Source organism: Vitis vinifera, chromosome 7 (assembly GCF_030704535.1).
Source record: "Vitis vinifera cultivar Pinot Noir 40024 chromosome 7, ASM3070453v1".
In the NCBI taxonomy this organism is placed as follows: domain Eukaryota; kingdom Viridiplantae; phylum Streptophyta; class Magnoliopsida; order Vitales; family Vitaceae; genus Vitis; species Vitis vinifera.
In genome coordinates, this window is record NC_081811.1 from 7141511 (window position 1) to 7158216 (window position 16706).

Genomic DNA, 16706 nt, shown 5'->3' on the forward strand with positions numbered 1-16706 from the left:
TTAAATTTAAGAATTTCAATTTTGGAAATTAAATTTGAAAGAAATTGGATTTTAAAAAATTAAATTTAGGAAATGGAATTTTGGAAATTAAATTTAAGAATTTCAATTTTGGAAATTAAATTTGAAAGAAATTGGAATTTTGGAAATTAAATTTGAAAGAAATTGGATTTAAAAAAAATTAAATTTAGGAAATAGAATTTTGGAAACTAAATTTAAGAATTGGAATTTTGGAAATTAAATTTGAAAGAAAATGGAGTTTTAAAAATTAAATTTAGGAAATAGAATTTTGGAAACTAAATTTAAGAATTGGAATTTTGGAAATTAAATTTGAAAGAAAATGGAGTTTTAAAAATTAAATTTAGGAAATGGAATTTTGGAAATTAAATTTAAGAATTGGAATTTTGGAAATTAAATTGGAGTTTTAAAAATTAAATTTAGGAAATGGAATTTTGGAAATTAAATTTAAGAATTGGAATTTTGGAAATTAAATTGGAGTTTTAAAAATTAAATTTAGGAAATGGAATTTTGGAAATTAAATTTAAAGAAATTGGAGTTTTGGAAAATTAAATTTAAAAATTAGAATTTTGAAGAATTATTTGAAAATTAAAGTTTTAAAAATTAAATTTGAAAATTGGAATTTCAAAAAATTATTTGAAAAATAAGTTCTAAAAATTAAATTTTGGCATAAAAAAAATGAAGAATAATAATAATAAATAAATAAATAAAATGACATATGGCCTTTGGGTTAGTGAAAACCAGGCCTTTTTTCATGCATCCAAGGTAAGTTTGAGAGTGTGAACACTCTTTTGCCAAGAGCAGTGACCGACAATCCTTGGAATTTTATTTATATGTCAGCATCAACTTTAACAAAGAACTCAAAGTCAAAAAATGCATAGACAACTTTGAAGAAAGCTAACATTTTGTATAGGAGCTTACCGTACTCCTCAATATCTATTAACATGAAATCATCAAATTATGCAACCTCCTTTTCGAGCTCAACCATCTTCGCTTTATTGTTAGCACTACCAATAATAAACATGAATGTCGAACCAGTAGCATCTTCTAGGCGCTGCAGTCCTTGCTAATCCGCGAGCATCCTCAACTTCCTCAGCGACCGCCGCCGCCCCACAGACCCGAACCCAGTCTGAATCCCCACAAACCCCATCACCTTATACCTATCTACAACTCATGCATTTGGATAAGAACCGAAAACAGAGGAAGATTATAGCAAGGAAACGTTTCCAGAAACATAGCATAACATAATAAACAGCACAAGACATCAAATGGAAACTCCACTGCATTGATTATCAGTGAACTTGCTGACATCTCCAGCTATTGAGGCATACAGAAATAAGAGAACAGTTCTTATGCTTTGTGTATGCAGAAACCAAAAACCATGCCAGTTAATAGCTCAAGAAACTACAAGAATGGTCTGAGATAAACATGTATACAACACCCTCTGTAGCTCATGATACAAGTACTATTGATAACCCTAATTCATATTCAACTGATTAGTTTCTAGTAGGGCTGCCAACAACTCTGATGCTATCTATTGATTCCTTAAAATGCTGAGTAGTTGGGTAAAAATGCATAAGAAATTTGCAACAAGACAGTCAGCAGAATCTTTTGCATGTGGAACATTTGCATTATTATAATCCAACCAAATCTCAAAAGTATATCATTAAATTAAAAAAGAAAAAGAAAAAAAAAAGGTAGAGTTGTTCAAGATATAAATTACAGAAGCAAAGAACATTTAAATTTTGACTTCCCTTCAAGGGGTTGATTCTATTGGATACCTAATATTTCCTTCTTTGACTTTCATGTTGTTATCATCAAATAGAAGAATTGGATGTACAGGGTTCTTCCACAAGAGTTCAATCCAGTTGAACCTTTCTGGAGCATTCAGATCCATTGGTATTTTTTACCACTCAATTGAACCAGGAGCTGATTGGAAGCACAATGATATAGTGCTCCAGGTCAACCACATAGACCAGCTTGTTCAACTTTCTCTGAGTCACACTCCATGCCTGTCACCTGCATTTACGACACACATGCTTGTGAACATATAGAAATATGCATCACGAGGCTCACAATAGCAGTGAACATGCAATAAGTTATAAAATTCATGAATTGTGTTTGGATGTGCACCTGAATTGAACTACTAACGTGAAAACAAAGCTGAATCACTAATACATGAGGGCTTCTTCGCATTATAGTAAAAATACGCAATCATGTGGACCAACTCATCTGCTGTTCGAAAATCTGCACCAAGGCCTATGTTATTTGGCAACTAGGAAATCTCAACATTCCTATGTTACAGTAACAACAGAAAGAATGTCAGTTAAAAGATTTTACCTTTCTCCCTGTATAAGATCCTGTTTCCTCGTAAAAATAAAATCTGCGGACATTCTTTGGCTTGAAGAGCATATGCCATATCTCTCTCAATGTTGATGTCTATCTTAACAGTCTGTTTTGAGGAAATCCAATTATATCCAGTGAATATATATATATTTGATAGATAATTATATCCAGTGAATATAAATGACGAGGAAACTCAAAGTTACATTAAACGAATTTATATTCACAAGACAAAGAAGAAGATTGGAATACCCGAGGTGGCAATCGATCTTTGGCACTCCAGTATACCTTGGCTGCCTTCTCTAGCTCCTTCAAAACCTTCCAGTTATCACTCGCTCTGAGGATAAAACAAGAAGCAACAAATGGTTTTAAAAATACCCTCATGACAACAGTTTTGCCTCCCACAGCACAACCATGTGCACTTCCATCTGTTACATAATGCTTCTAAAACGGCTCAAAAACAAACAACATACCCAATTTCAATTCAATGCTAACTGAACCAATATTCAAGGAAGCAACTGTGGGACAGTCCATACCCAATTTCACTAGCATAACTGAACCAACATTCATAAATTATGATCTGAAATGTTATCTCCCTCCCTTTCATTTGCCCGTCGCCTCTTCCCCCCGCCACACACACACACATGTTTTTAATATATTACTTCCGTGTTCCACTGGTTAATGGTTTAGGATATTCAGAAATACAACATGCATCATTACTTCCAGGATTATTTGTATTGCATGTTCAAAAGTAAAACTCAAGCGTCATCACTTCCAAGGAACGTTGCCTATTCAAACATGTAATGGTACAGACACTTCTTAAGGCACTGACTGTTGATCGAAAGAAACCTAAATTCTTTAAGTACTTTATTTAATTAAAATATTATCATCATGCAGTTAGAATGGCTCATTCAAATAGCAGTTTTCCCGTGGATCACTTTATACAAACTAAACTAGCTGTAAACCCGTTCTCCATTATAAGTCGTATTTCAGTCACACCATGATATGGTATAATGTAAAATACATATATACAGTCCATGTGTCACACCCATATGCACAATCATCATCCAAATCCAGCCCAGTTAACTACATGAACACCGCTCTTTGATTGCCCAATGCCCAATGCCATCTACTCAGCAGATAGATAAAGCCTCAAAGTGGTTTCCCGCAAGTCATTTTCTTGATTAGGTCCCTATTTCCAGATCAAACTAGTTAATGACCTTTGCAGACAAGAAACCATCTGGTGTGATTCATTAATTTAGTTCTGGCCTTCATACATTGACTTGTAAAGCTAAAGAAATTATTTGGAAACCCATCTAAGCCTCATCTGCATCAGGTTGAAATTCTATTACAGGCTTCCAACTACAACAAAAACCTAAAACTCCTAAAAAGTTCCACTTTCTAAACTGTCCCACATCTCCTTGTACTCTTATTCAATCCTCTCCTCCCAAACAATTATCTAGACCTCCCTATACCCATTCATTACCAATTATTTCTCAGCTCTCCTCCACAATTGAAATAAGCACAAGCTGCACAACACCACCAACTGAAAACAACCCTTTTGTTTTTGGTACCAACTCTGAAATTGTACATAGCAGAAACTGACTATCAAATACAATATTATCCATTCTATGCAGTTTACTGCAAGATTATAAGCTCAAACAACATTTCAATATTTTTGGAGTGCTTTTTCAAAATATGGAAAACGTTTTCAGAGAGCGTTTGGACTGATTTGGAAACACGATATTGTTGTGGAGAAATGAGTGTAAAGCTCACCTGTTGTATCTCTCGAAAACGAGAACAATGAGAGGGCTTGGATGGAAAGCGAAGCTCTCCCACTCCAGACAGTTGATCTCCTTCACCCACCCGGTTTCGAGCTCGCCTTCCCAATCTATCTCTACTCCATCTTCGCCCACCACATTCTTGATCGGATGCTGCTCGAAGTACTCCGATGCCCTAATCCCCCACCCCACCTCCGCATCCAACGGCCAATTCGAACTCTCCTCCTCCACCACCACCTTATCACCACCATTATCCTCATCCTCCTCATCATCTTCATCATCATCATCATCATCATCGAGTCTTTTCTTCATAATCTCCGGAGTCTCTGAGTTCTGTTCCCGGATTGCCGCGAACGTCCGGTCGAGAGTGTCGCGCACGAAGTCCTCCACGGCGACAGCCTCACTCCGGCGGCCACGCCGCGGCTTTCTCGGGATTGTGGCCGGGAAGGTCCGGTTAGGATTTGCTTCATCGCCGTCGTTTCGGGGGGCTTTGGTCCGTCGTTTGGGTTTGGAGCCAGGCTCGGGTCTAGGTTTGGGGTCAGGTTTGGGATCGGATCTCGCTGAAACGACAACACGAGAAGGTGGCTTTGGAGAGTGAAGAGTGGATGAGAACACCAATTTCGAATGGAAGAGAGGTGAAAATGATTTTGGAAGCAACGTAGTTTGAATAGGCAACATTTTGCTTTTGTTTTTTGAAACTAGAAAACAGTCCCAACCCAACGACAAGGGGAAAAGGGTTTTGCAAAGGGGATAAGCCCACCTGGTATGTTTGTAAAAACCCTCATTGCCCCCCAGTCACTTTTGTCTATTTATTTTAAGACACAGGGATTTGGAAACGTTTTTGAAACACATCTTTTCTTGTTTTGGCTTTTAAAAAACATAGACATGTGGCTCGAAGCCGATTAGTTTCGGTCGGCTCGACCGCTTCATAACTATTTAGAGCAATCACTCGGCGGTATTAATGGATATTATCGATATTAGAAACATTGATTCATCGTGATGTTTATGTTAAGTACATGTATTTGGCAAAATATGAACATATTGTATACAAATATGATCATTGGGCATAAAATTATAAATCATTTTATAATATTTCAAACCCAACATTGAAATTTAAACCAAAATCATATCAAAATTTGTATTCAAGATTTCAATATTCACTTTGAAACTTGTTGGATATGCAAAGCAACCCACTAAAAATGGGAAGATACTTGCCCAAATTTAAACTAAAATCGTAACAATATATGTATTCAAGATTTCAACATTCACTTTGAAACTTGTTGAAAATAAGGAGAAACTCGCTAAAAATGGGAAGATACTAGCCAGGAAGTGCAATGGTGATGAAGAATCTTATCAAATTGGGATATCATTGTTAGAAATGAAGATAAGGTGATGAAAAAAGCGAGAACTTGTTGAAAAATGGAGATGGACAAGTGCGATGATGGAAAAACGACAACTTGCCGATAATGGGAGAATCTTACGAAAAATGGGATGTTGTTGTCCAAAATAAAGATAAAATAATGAAGAAACATAAGTCCAAAAAATGAAGATTGACCGACTATAGTGATCGGGAAAATGATGACTTGCCACACACTTCTCGTTCAAGTAAAACACAAAGATGAGGATGGTCATACTTTTGATTTGATTTGATTTGATTTTTATAATTTTTATGCAAGAATGCAAAGTCTCTTTTTTGGAATTAAGCTTAAGAAAATCTTAATATTGGAAAGTTTTTCAACTTTTTTTTTTTTTTTGAAAATAATCCCTCCATGGTCTCCTTTTTGGAATTTCCCTATTTAAAACAGCCTTTGAATCACATTTGGCAAGTACAAATTTTGTGAAAATCTAAAATAGAAACAATTTGCATCTACAAACTAATGTTTTAGTACAAATTCAAAAAATACATATCTAAAAATTGCAGTGTAAATATAAATTCAAAAATCACATCTTGAAATTATGTTTTTTTTTCTAGAGAAATGATTTTTTTTTTTTTTTTTTTTTTTTTTTTTTGTGGAACTAAGGTTTGGTTAATTTTGGTTTTGATGATGACAAAACTAGGTTTTAAAACTAACAATTATGTTTCAAGTGTGATTAGGTAAAAAAGATCTTCAAATCGATAATTAAGAAAACATCAAGTCAAAAGGAAAATAAGGAGAAAATGACGACTTAAAAGAGATGGTATTTCAACTTAATTTTTCTAGGATCTTTTTATAAGATTATTTGTGTACTATGATCATTATGCATTATATTTTTCATTTTTGCTTCAAACTCTTGTAAATCCATCCCAATGCTAAATTAGTTTTATTCTTTTATAAATTGGATGAAGATTTGTTTAAAATGAAAATCACCATTGATTAGTATTATTCATGGTAAAATTGAAAAATGATAAGGAGTTTATCTAGTTGGGTTTCCCAAAGGATTTTGTGTATAAGATGCAAAAATTACAAAAACTATAAAGCTATTTCATGTATTTTTTAATGATTTTTATATAAAAAAATGAAATTAATTGTTTCAATAATATAACCCTTGTTTTGACATGCATTTCATCATTAAAAATGGTTTGTCAATCTGAATTTTTCATAATGAAACGATTCAAGCGGTTAAAGGTCTTTTACATATCAATTTTCCATATTTTGTGTATGTTTAACTATGATTTGATCGAAGTTGTTGTTAGTATAGAGCCACTAATAGTATGATATGATGTAACATATTAAGGTTTCAATTATATATTTATATATTAATTTCAATTTCCATTTTACTATCCATGATTTCATTATTACTTACTAGAGCATTTAGACTTATATCATTTACATTGTATATGACTTAATTGCATTATGATTTGAGTGAATTAAAAGTCGTACGAAGGATTTAAGTTATGAGTTTCTTACAAGTTGACGAGTTGTTCATAACCGGTTTATGAATTTAAGTCATTCATTTGAGGTTATAATGCACTATCTTCTAATTAAAAGAATGACTTGTCTTGATTATTGGGATGAATTTCCCATGATGAGTGTATATTAATGTGTATGGTTCTACATTAAAGATGACCTACTATGAGTCATGATATTGGTTATTTGATAATTAATACTTCACTAAGCTATTATATTGCATGAACTCTTAACCTTTAGAGAATATTGAGTTAATGTTGAGGTCTTTAGTGACTTTAACTCATGGATGAGACCCTAAGGTAGTCATATATTCTCTACAAATTGTGTCATTATTAATTGAAGTAGGTGACAACATATATTCTCAAGAATCAAGATAGACACTATAAGATAAACAATGTGTCCTTTTGGGTGATTTTAAAGTCTTATGATATGAAATTTATGGTTGTAATAATTCATTAAGTAGATTTGACGTATGAGCTTTATGAACTAGAGTATGTCCTTCAATCACATAACAGGAGGATATGAAAACTCAATGATTATAGAACTAATTTTGAGATATTGATAGCTTCTACCTCATTAGATATGAATACTAGTTCATGAGGAGTTTGTGTACGGTAAATAGTTGATCAGAGACTCGAAAATTGGATTAAATTGTATTTAATCAATTTTATTTCTATATAATATTACATGGTATTAGAGTGCAATTGACTCTCCTTAGTAGAATGTTGAATCAGCTTTATAATTGGATTTTGAGGGAGCCATTATTTTCAATGAGTCCTAGTAGTCTTAGCTCGAATTCACAATCTTTGTTGGCACAAATATTTTAGTGAAATTGGGTTTAATTAATCATATGTATAAATAAGGGTGTTTTGGTAAAAGTGTAAGGTTGCATGAGAACTTTTGATTATTTATTATGGATATTATAGATTTGGCTAATTAATTAATTAAGACTCATAGACTGGATTAAGTCATCTAAGTTCATGGTAGGCCTAATTCACTTAAGCCTATAAACAAGGTTATATATAAATCCTCTTAGGGTTTTAGGTTAGTCATCGATTTATCTATCCATTTTCCCAAAGAAGATCCTAGCCTCCCATTTCTCTTAAGGTTGGGTAGTCACTCTACACAAATGCCAAGGATCAGAGATAGAGTCATTGGATGCAAGACACATAGTTTATGAGATCCTTATGTCAACTAGAAATTGATTTAGAAACATCTATATTAAAGGTATGGCTTCACCTAGATTTAGGTTTTCATTGCAAAATATTTTTTGCTTCCGCTATAATTAAATCTAGTAGTCCTAAATCTTAAATGCATATACCCATGGTCTCATTCCTAACATTGACTTAACCAATTATTGTTCACTTAAACAACAGGCTGAATCGATTGGGGAACCGATTGAATTGATTAAAACAAGCTTCTAGGACCTAACAGTTACTTTGTCCATGCATAAAAAAACCCAACAACTGGTAGTCGATTCTATTGGAAGGTTGATCGATTGACTTCAAAATATGTCTAATGACTAGTTTAAGCTTTTAACTCATATTTAAAGGTACCAAACTTCTTGTATTATATGAAAAACTATTAAAAAAGAATTCTAAATCCTAGTTTTATCTTTTAATATTTAAGTTTCAACTTGGATACTGAGAGTTATATTCTTGTCAAATCTATCATTATATACCTTATGAGGTGGACTCAAGTGTGGGATAACACTTCAGAGATTTCGAAAGTATGTAGTATTTAGTGTGGAGGGTTTCCCTTTACGTGTCCTCCCCCAAATAAAAAAACCCTTGGTCTGTCCAAGGTAAGCAGATGATTCGTTTGAGATCAATTTGTTTGAACCAAACAAACTCTATCCGACACAAAAGGAAAGAGATTTTCTTATTTCTGGATGCCAAACGGAATGGATAGACCAAGCCAACCAAGAATTCCAAACGGATTAACCAACACAACTAGAGATTCCAGGCATTGAACAAATGGATAATCACACCTAGTGTCTGAGCAACGACCTAGACGACATTTACACCTCAAAGTCAATGTTTACTAATTGCTACATGCAATTAGCGACATTGACAAACATAAATACATAGTCAACTACATGGTCCGAGACTCTTGCTCGATAGCCAGCAAATGACACCAGTCAGCAGATTTTGTTTGATATGATTACCCAATTCACGTAGAGATGACGACGTTGATTCTCTTGCTAAGGCTTGATTTCCGCCCTGATGACAATCATCATCACAAAAAAGGCATGAATGCACCATCAACACTATGGCGATGGTGTCATCCAATCTATAAAAACCCTTCGAAAAGCATGAAAAAAATACGTGCATACAAAACCATTAAAAATAATCAAACTCGTCCTTATTACTTTCTGACTTAAGCTTCAAAGGGGTATGCCTGAACCACCTGTCCGGACATCATTTTGTGTAGGGAAGAAGTCTGTCTAACTCCAAATAAGTTAGATGGAATCAAATCTAGTTGGCACTGCATCAACATTTAAGAGATTCAAAAGTTGTTTTCTTGAGGTTATGTAGATATTTATGATGTCATTTATGGGATCGCAATTTAACCATCGGTCTAATAATTGAACTATATAATGGTAACTTTTCCAATTCAATAACTAGATTGGTGCAACTGCAATTCAACTATTGGTCTAATAATTGAACTATATAACAGTAATTTTCCTAATTCAATAAATAATCTAGTACCGAAAACATTATTAAAAACCGTTTAAAAAAATCCAGTTATAAAAAAATTTTCATTTCTCAAATTAAAAAATTTTTAAAAGTAGTTTTTAAAGATATAAGATAAATTTATATATTTTTTACATGATGCTCTACTTTATATATAATTTTTTTTATTTTAAAAATAAAAAAACAAGAATCATAACACTTAATTCTTTTTTCAACCACTTAACAACAAGAAGTTATTTTTAAATTACCTTTACAAAATATTTGGAAATTTTCATAACACATTTGTAGTCTTCTACCATATTAGAAGAAGAAGGTTGTAGGTTGTAACCCTCGTGTCTTATCCTTGAAGATGAAAAGAAGTAAAAGCAAAAATCTTTAACTCTAAGGTTATGGTTAATTTCTCAAAAGTTTGAAGTAAAATGCAATAAAATAAAATAAAATAAAAAGGAAAGTTAAAGAGAAAGAAAAGAAAAGATAGACTTAAAATAAATATATCAATTTTATATATTATTTTGAATTCATTTTATCTATTTAATTATTTAATATAAAGATTAAATAATTTAAACAGATATATAAAATTTTTAAAATATTTTTAATTTAATATTTTTTCTTTCTTTCTTTTGTACTTGTCGAAAACTAAACCTAACCCAATGTTACAAAATTTTGAAATTGAAATGAAATTTCATACAAATGTGAATAGGACAAAGGGGTTGCCTCACGAGAGAGAGAATAAAAATGGAAGGGACAAAAAAGAAGCAATAAAAGTCATAAGTCTGAAGACATAAATTTATTTAGGAACTTTAGAAACTGCATTTCTATTTGCTTCTTAACCACGTCTGACTGTCTCTCCCTCCTACAAAAAAGAAACTTCCCTATCCAATATCAAATCAACCCCGTCAATTCCACACTCCTAACCATAACTTGAATAGCAGGGCAAAGATTTACACCACATCCTAAATAAGCCAAACCCACAAAAAAAAAAAAAAAAAAAAAAAAAAAATCTCATATTTTGATTTTACTGTTAAAAATGTAAAATATAAAAAATAAAAAATAAAATATACCTAAGAATATTTAAAAACTTATATAATTATAAAAACAATGAGTTTAAACATCCTATAAAAAATAAATCTATTTTTTTTTTACTTTCCTTTCTCCTCCTCTTTTTCTTGCGTGACTGACTCCCTCCTTCAACCAAACATGTCCTTCAAAAATTTCCCGGAAACCACGTGGAATCAATTAGAAATACCAACATGCAAAAGAATTTCAAAAACTACTCCCTCCATTTCTATGGTTGATAAAAACCTGAAAGCTGTGAGAGGAGAGGAGATATAAACAAACAAGAACAATGTACAGAAACCCAAGGCAGTTCATCATTCAACAATGAAGAAGACAGAGAGAAGAACCCATTAATGGTTGCTTCGTAAATGCCTGCATGTTCTTCTTATCCCTTCCATTCTTGGGATTTCTTGGGGCTAAACGGATCGGGTTGAAACGATCTGAAAATTCTTATCTATCGGATTTAAATCGATGTTGAGATACAAAACAAAATGTTGCTTACTGTGTTTACAAAATCCAATGGATGGTGAGAAGAAATCTAAAGTGGAGACGGCCAATGGTCTTCCTCCACGTGTCTATGCTGCCTTGCTGAGATGTCACATGTGCAAGAACCGTCCGAGTTGGGTCGGGTTCACTATTCCGGGCAAATGGGCTCCATCCCTCTTCAGCAAATCAGCTACTTCCACGTACCTGTTATACGCCTCTGCGCTCGGCTCCGCTCTGCCCTTCCCCTTCCCCTTCTCCTTCCTCTTGAACTCGACTGGCACCGGCGCAGCATCGGCTCGATCTGGGTCCCATTTTTCGCCCAGAAGGGTTCCCTTGGTGAGGAATTCGTGCGCCAGGTATCCCGCCAGAAGCTGGTTGCGATAAGCCGGTTCGTAGGGCTTTGAGGAGCCGGCTCTGGGGGCGGCGAGTTTGGGTATTTTTGGAATTTCAGGGGCGTAAAAAGCCTCCCTCTCTTTACGCTTATCTGACGCTGTTGGTGTCGCCACTCGCCGGGGTGGATGTTTCATCGTTTTACTCATTGCTCATTTGGCGCCACGTCAGCAAACCAAAAAAACAATAGAGACGGAAAAAAAAAAAACAGAGTATAAAATAGCAGTGTACAAAAAGTGGGTTTGGACAGCGGCACAGACGGTTTCCGGTAAAACAAGATCAGAAAGGGAAGAAGGGTGGTGGGAAGAGGCCGGAATCTACGGTCTCGCCACCGCTAAGGGAGGGTTAGAAAGATAAAGAGAGAGAGAAGGAGAGAGAGAGAGAGAAAATAAGAAAATGGGGCAGAGAAACATCATGGTTGGGTTTGGTACATTTATAGTGCGTGTGTTAATTGATTGCCCCTCTATTTGGTTAAAATTACAAGTAAGCCACCTTTTAAATGACAAAATAGCCCTTACATCTTATCCAAAATGTAGTACATATTGTGGATCTTACCTCTTAAACCTAATATTTTTCTAAAAAAAAAATTAATTTAATAGAGAATTTTCTGTTACTTGATCACTTCTTCAAGATAGGAATATTTTTTGTAAATGTGAGATATTAAACATAAGAATCTAAATCGATTATCATATGAAAATTATAAAGATTATTTATTTAATTACCCACTTATTTTTTAAAATTAATAGATATTAACATTCAAAAAAATTGAAATTTTGATTTATTTATTTATTCATTTTTTTGACAGATGTATTATATCGGAGATTCTCCTACTTTACTAAGAAAAGGTGGCATTATATGGATTGAAGAAAGGGTTGTCCCATTTTCATTACTAAGAAACTCTAACTATTGTTGAGCTTAACAAGATTTTTTGCAAAGCCAAAAAGATTTTCTATAAAAGATAAGAATGTAACGAACAAAATTATGAGAGGATTTTGCCTAATCCAATTGGATCATTCTTTCAATCCATTACATATGATGCATTGGCATCATCTCATTAGAAGTCAATAAAGTAGAAAAGGAGTTTATACTCGGATGAATATTGTAACAAGAATAAACTTAAAGTGTACCACATGGGGCACTAACTATTCGATAAAGACATAAATAAAATCACTTGTTAGAACAAACAATTTATACCATAAAAATGGAAAACTCGTATTGTAAGACCCGTATAGTTTTAATTTCATGAACCCATCTCATATTAATATGACACCTTTTAAAAGAAATACTCGTTAATCTAATACCTTAATATTAAGAGGTTTATCTTAATTAATTTATCAATCGAGGATGATATTTTGAAGAATCTAACATGGAATTATTGCACCTAGGTAATAGGACTTGGGCTCCTACTAGCTACCAAATGGTTGAAAAATATATTTGTGTGACTTCATAGATATTGATTGAATACAAAATTCAACGTAATTTCTATAATTTTCGAAATTTTCTATCTATAAGTTTACAAAATTCTATTTAGCAAATTTGTCATACAAGGTCAACATCATTGTCTTTATGATATTCATCATCTTTTACTTTTTTTAACCTCATTTTTAAGTCAACTTTTTTCTAATAGATTTATGAAAATTATATTATACTTCTAAAACTATCAAGAAATATTGTGGAAAATACCAAGTCATGATAGAAGCCTTATACATAACAATAAAAAAATGCACTATTCAAAGTTCATACAAATTTATGACTTTACTAACATGAATAATACCCATAGATATGAAAATCAATTTTCTTTATTAATATTACTTAATATATTTTTTATATATATACAAAATATTACAATATCATTAATGCTTAAGCATTTGAGTTTCCGGTCAAAGTAACATGTTTTTGAAAAAAAAATTCTCAATCTAAACCTAAGTTAAAAATGTTTGTCAAATGAGTGTATCCATATACCATAAAGTTCAACTTTATTATTTACGATTTTTTTTTTCTTCAAAATCATTATTCTTTGATAAATATTGTAACAAGAATAAACTTAAAAGAATACCCCATGGGGCAATGACCTGCTATAACAAACAATTTATACCATCAAAATAGAAAACTTGTAAAACTATAGCTTTAATTCCATGAACCCATCTCATATTAATATGACGTTCTCATTAATCTAATACCTTAATATTAATAAGTTTAACTTAATTAATTTATCGATTGAGTAGGATATTTTGAAGAATCTAACATGGAATTATTGCACCTATGTAATAGGACTAGGCCTCCTACTAGCTACCAAATGGTTGAAAAATATTGATTTAGCAATCACAATTGAATACTTGTCAACACAAAGTAGTATGTTTCAAGCTCCTCTTAAACAAAACTAGGGAAAAAAGAAATCCTCATAAATATTGATTGAATACAAAATTCCACGTATTTTCTACAATTCTCAAAATTTTCTATCTATAAGTTTACAAAATTCTAATTGGAAAATTAGTCATATAAGGTCAATTTCGTTGTCTTTAGTCTCTTCTCATCTTATGATATTCTTTTTTTTTTTACTTTTTTAACCTCATTTTTAAGTCAATTTTTTTTAATAAATTTATGAAAATTATATTATACCTCTGAAATTATCTAGAAATATTGTGGAAAATACGACATCATGATAGAAGCCTTGTACATAACAATAAAAAAAACGCACTATTCAAAGTTCATACAAATTTGTGACTTTACTAAAATGAATAGTACCCGCACATATGAAAAACAATTTTCTTTATTAATATTACTTAAGATATTTTTTATACAAAATATTACAATATGATTAATGCTTACACATTTGAGTTTTTGGTCAAAGTAACCTGTTTTTGAAAAAAAAAATTCTCAATCTAAACCTATGATAAAAATATTTGTTAAAGGAGTGCATCCGCATACCATCAAGTTCAACTTCATTATTATTATTATTATTATTATTATTATTTTATTTTAAAATCACAGTCACCAATTACGGTTCTACTTCCATTATTCTTTTCTTCAAAGGCATTATTTTGACCTTAAACTCTAAACATTTGCTATTAAATTTATGTCTAGCCAATAATGCTAATAACAATGGTTTGACTGATAATCATACTATAATAATTACCATTTAATAGAGATTGAAAATAAATAGTGATTGCATGTAAACGGACGATTTAAACAACACTCTTCTTGTTAACTCCCATCATAAATAACTTTTATATTTGATTTGTAAAAATTTTAAAAGAAGAAAGAAAATAGAGAAATGCTCATAAGGAAAGAAAACATAAAAAAAAAAAAAAAAAAATTAAAGTTGATAAATTATTTTTATATATTACTTCAACTCATTTAACTTATTTAACTCTTTATATAAAGATTAAATCATTTTGAAAAAAATATTTTTTCTTAGCATTTTTTCTTTTTTCAATACTTTCCTAGAACCAAATATAGCATTAAATTTTGCCCATTTATAATTATATATATAGCATACACACCAATGGATTATGTAACATTGAAAAATTATGCTAAGGGTTAACTCAAAATTATGAGGTACTAAAAAATCTTCAAAGTTATTGATTAAACAAATGAGTTTTTGGATGAGTATGCAACTTGATAGTTGATGTTATGTGTGATATAATGACTACTTGTTTATACATATTTACTATGAAGTTCCATCCACTGGAGGATATATAAAATGGTTTTTAAATTATTTTGTTATTTTTGTCTTTTTCAATATTTTTCAATGAATTACTTAAAGAACATAGGTACAAAAGGATAATCCTTAATTAATTTTCTTCTAATTATTTAAGATGTGATTAAATCCAATTTTTGGTTAGCTTTAATGCTAAAAGTTCTTTATATATAGATGAAATTAATAAGAGTTTTTCTTTAAATGAAAATCTAAATCTAGAAAAAAAAATGATAATGTTAAATTTAAGGAAATTTATTTTTATTAATGATACAAAAAATTGTTTTATATTTAATAAAAATTTTATAATATTTTTTTTTAAATCATGACTTAACTTAAAATAGAAGAAAAATACATTTTAAACTAATTTTGATGTAATTATTAAGAGAAAATGGTTAATCATACTAAATTAAAAAAAAAAAAAAAAAACCTTTTCATTTGATGAATAGAAATGCTTTTTATTACACTCAATCATTAGAGTGGTTTGTTGGAAGATTACTAAATTTATGTTTTATTATGATGGATCTTCTCATTAAATATCATTTCTATTTGTAATATTCATATTAAATCTCGTTGTGCCACCTAGGATGGGAAACTTGAACTACTCTACAAGACCAATAACTCCCTTGTTAAGCTGTCTAGTGACTCCTATCAAATTAGGGTTCTTGCAAAAATGATATACAAAATGAGATGAAAGAAAAAATGAAGAAAAATAAAAAAATAAATGTAAAATCAATAAATTATTTTTATATGTTTTTTCAAACTCATTTCACTTATTTCTTTCATTATATAAAAATTAAATAATTTAAATATATATAAGTTTTTAACTATTTTCAATTATATTTTATTTTGTTTCATATTGTTTCATAGTGAAAACATGATAAAACTATTTTTCTTAACACTTTTTTTTTTGTCCTTAGTAATTTTCAAGAACCAAACATAGATTTCACATTCCTCTACAATACTAAAATAGTAAGTAAAGGTTTGGATGGGTAAAAATATGAAAAGGGGATGTAGGATGATGAATGCAAAGGTTGACTTTTAGAAGAGAAGAAGGTGAGAAAGTCAAGGGTGAGTAATATGCCTCTTTGAATGTGTGAGAATGGAACATGATGACTTTCCCAAAGTTGAAACCCTCTTTGAGTTTGTTATAACTTATTATTACCATTTTGACATCACGCAAAGGCCTCATGTGATAACGCTTTACATGTTTGAGTGCCTATAGTAGGTAAAGTGGCATGCCATGCTCTAGACAAGGGGACTAGTAAGGTTAAGGATCATGTCATATAAGGGGAGTGATGTTATATATGAGTGTAAGGTGATGACTTAGTGGTAGCTTTAGGGTGGAAACTTG

General features: G+C 31.4%; 2 protein-coding genes across 3 annotated transcripts; both read right to left on the bottom strand.

Moving 5' to 3' along the window:
- Positions 1 to 1624: 1624 nt before the first annotated feature.
- LOC100265208 (thioredoxin-like fold domain-containing protein MRL7 homolog, chloroplastic) lies at positions 1625 to 5103 on the bottom strand. Of its 2 annotated transcripts, none has more exons than XM_002272008.4 (5): positions 4135 to 5103; positions 2611 to 2695; positions 2356 to 2467; positions 2149 to 2262; positions 1625 to 2034 (listed from the first exon to the last, which is right to left on the bottom strand). In XM_002272008.4, the coding sequence occupies exons 1-4, from the start codon at positions 4815 to 4817 to the stop codon at positions 2162 to 2164; spliced, it is 981 nt and encodes a 326-aa protein (XP_002272044.1). In that variant the 5' UTR covers positions 4818 to 5103; the 3' UTR covers positions 1625 to 2034; positions 2149 to 2161. The 2 variants fall into 2 exon arrangements, with proteins under 2 accessions (XP_002272044.1, XP_019076409.1); XM_019220864.2 differs by having other exon boundaries at positions 2149 to 2274.
- A 5968-nt stretch (positions 5104 to 11071) lies between these two features.
- Positions 11072 to 12057, bottom strand: LOC100242917 (uncharacterized). The gene has a single exon (XM_010654089.3). It carries the CDS (start codon positions 11802 to 11804, stop codon positions 11376 to 11378), a length of 429 nt encoding a protein of 142 aa, XP_010652391.1. The 5' UTR covers positions 11805 to 12057; the 3' UTR covers positions 11072 to 11375.
- Positions 12058 to 16706: the final 4649 nt, after the last annotated feature.

What these genes read in the sequence shown, in the direction of transcription:
- LOC100265208 (XM_019220864.2), bottom strand. Translation starts at nt 4,817, where the DNA reads ATGTTGCCTATTCAAACTACGTTGCTTCCAAAATCATTTTCACCTCTC. An exon ending in AAGATCGATTGCCACCTCGG is followed by an intron (nt 2,468 to 2,610) that starts GTATTCCAATCT and finishes TCCTCAAAACAG; the next exon opens with ACTGTTAAGATAGACATCAA. An exon ending in GATCTTATACAGGGAGAAAG is followed by an intron (nt 2,275 to 2,355) that starts GTAAAATCTTTT and finishes CAAATAACATAG; the next exon opens with GCCTTGGTGCAGATTTTCGA.
- LOC100242917 (XM_010654089.3), bottom strand. Translation starts at nt 11,804, where the DNA reads ATGAGTAAAACGATGAAACATCCACCCCGGCGAGTGGCGACACCAACA.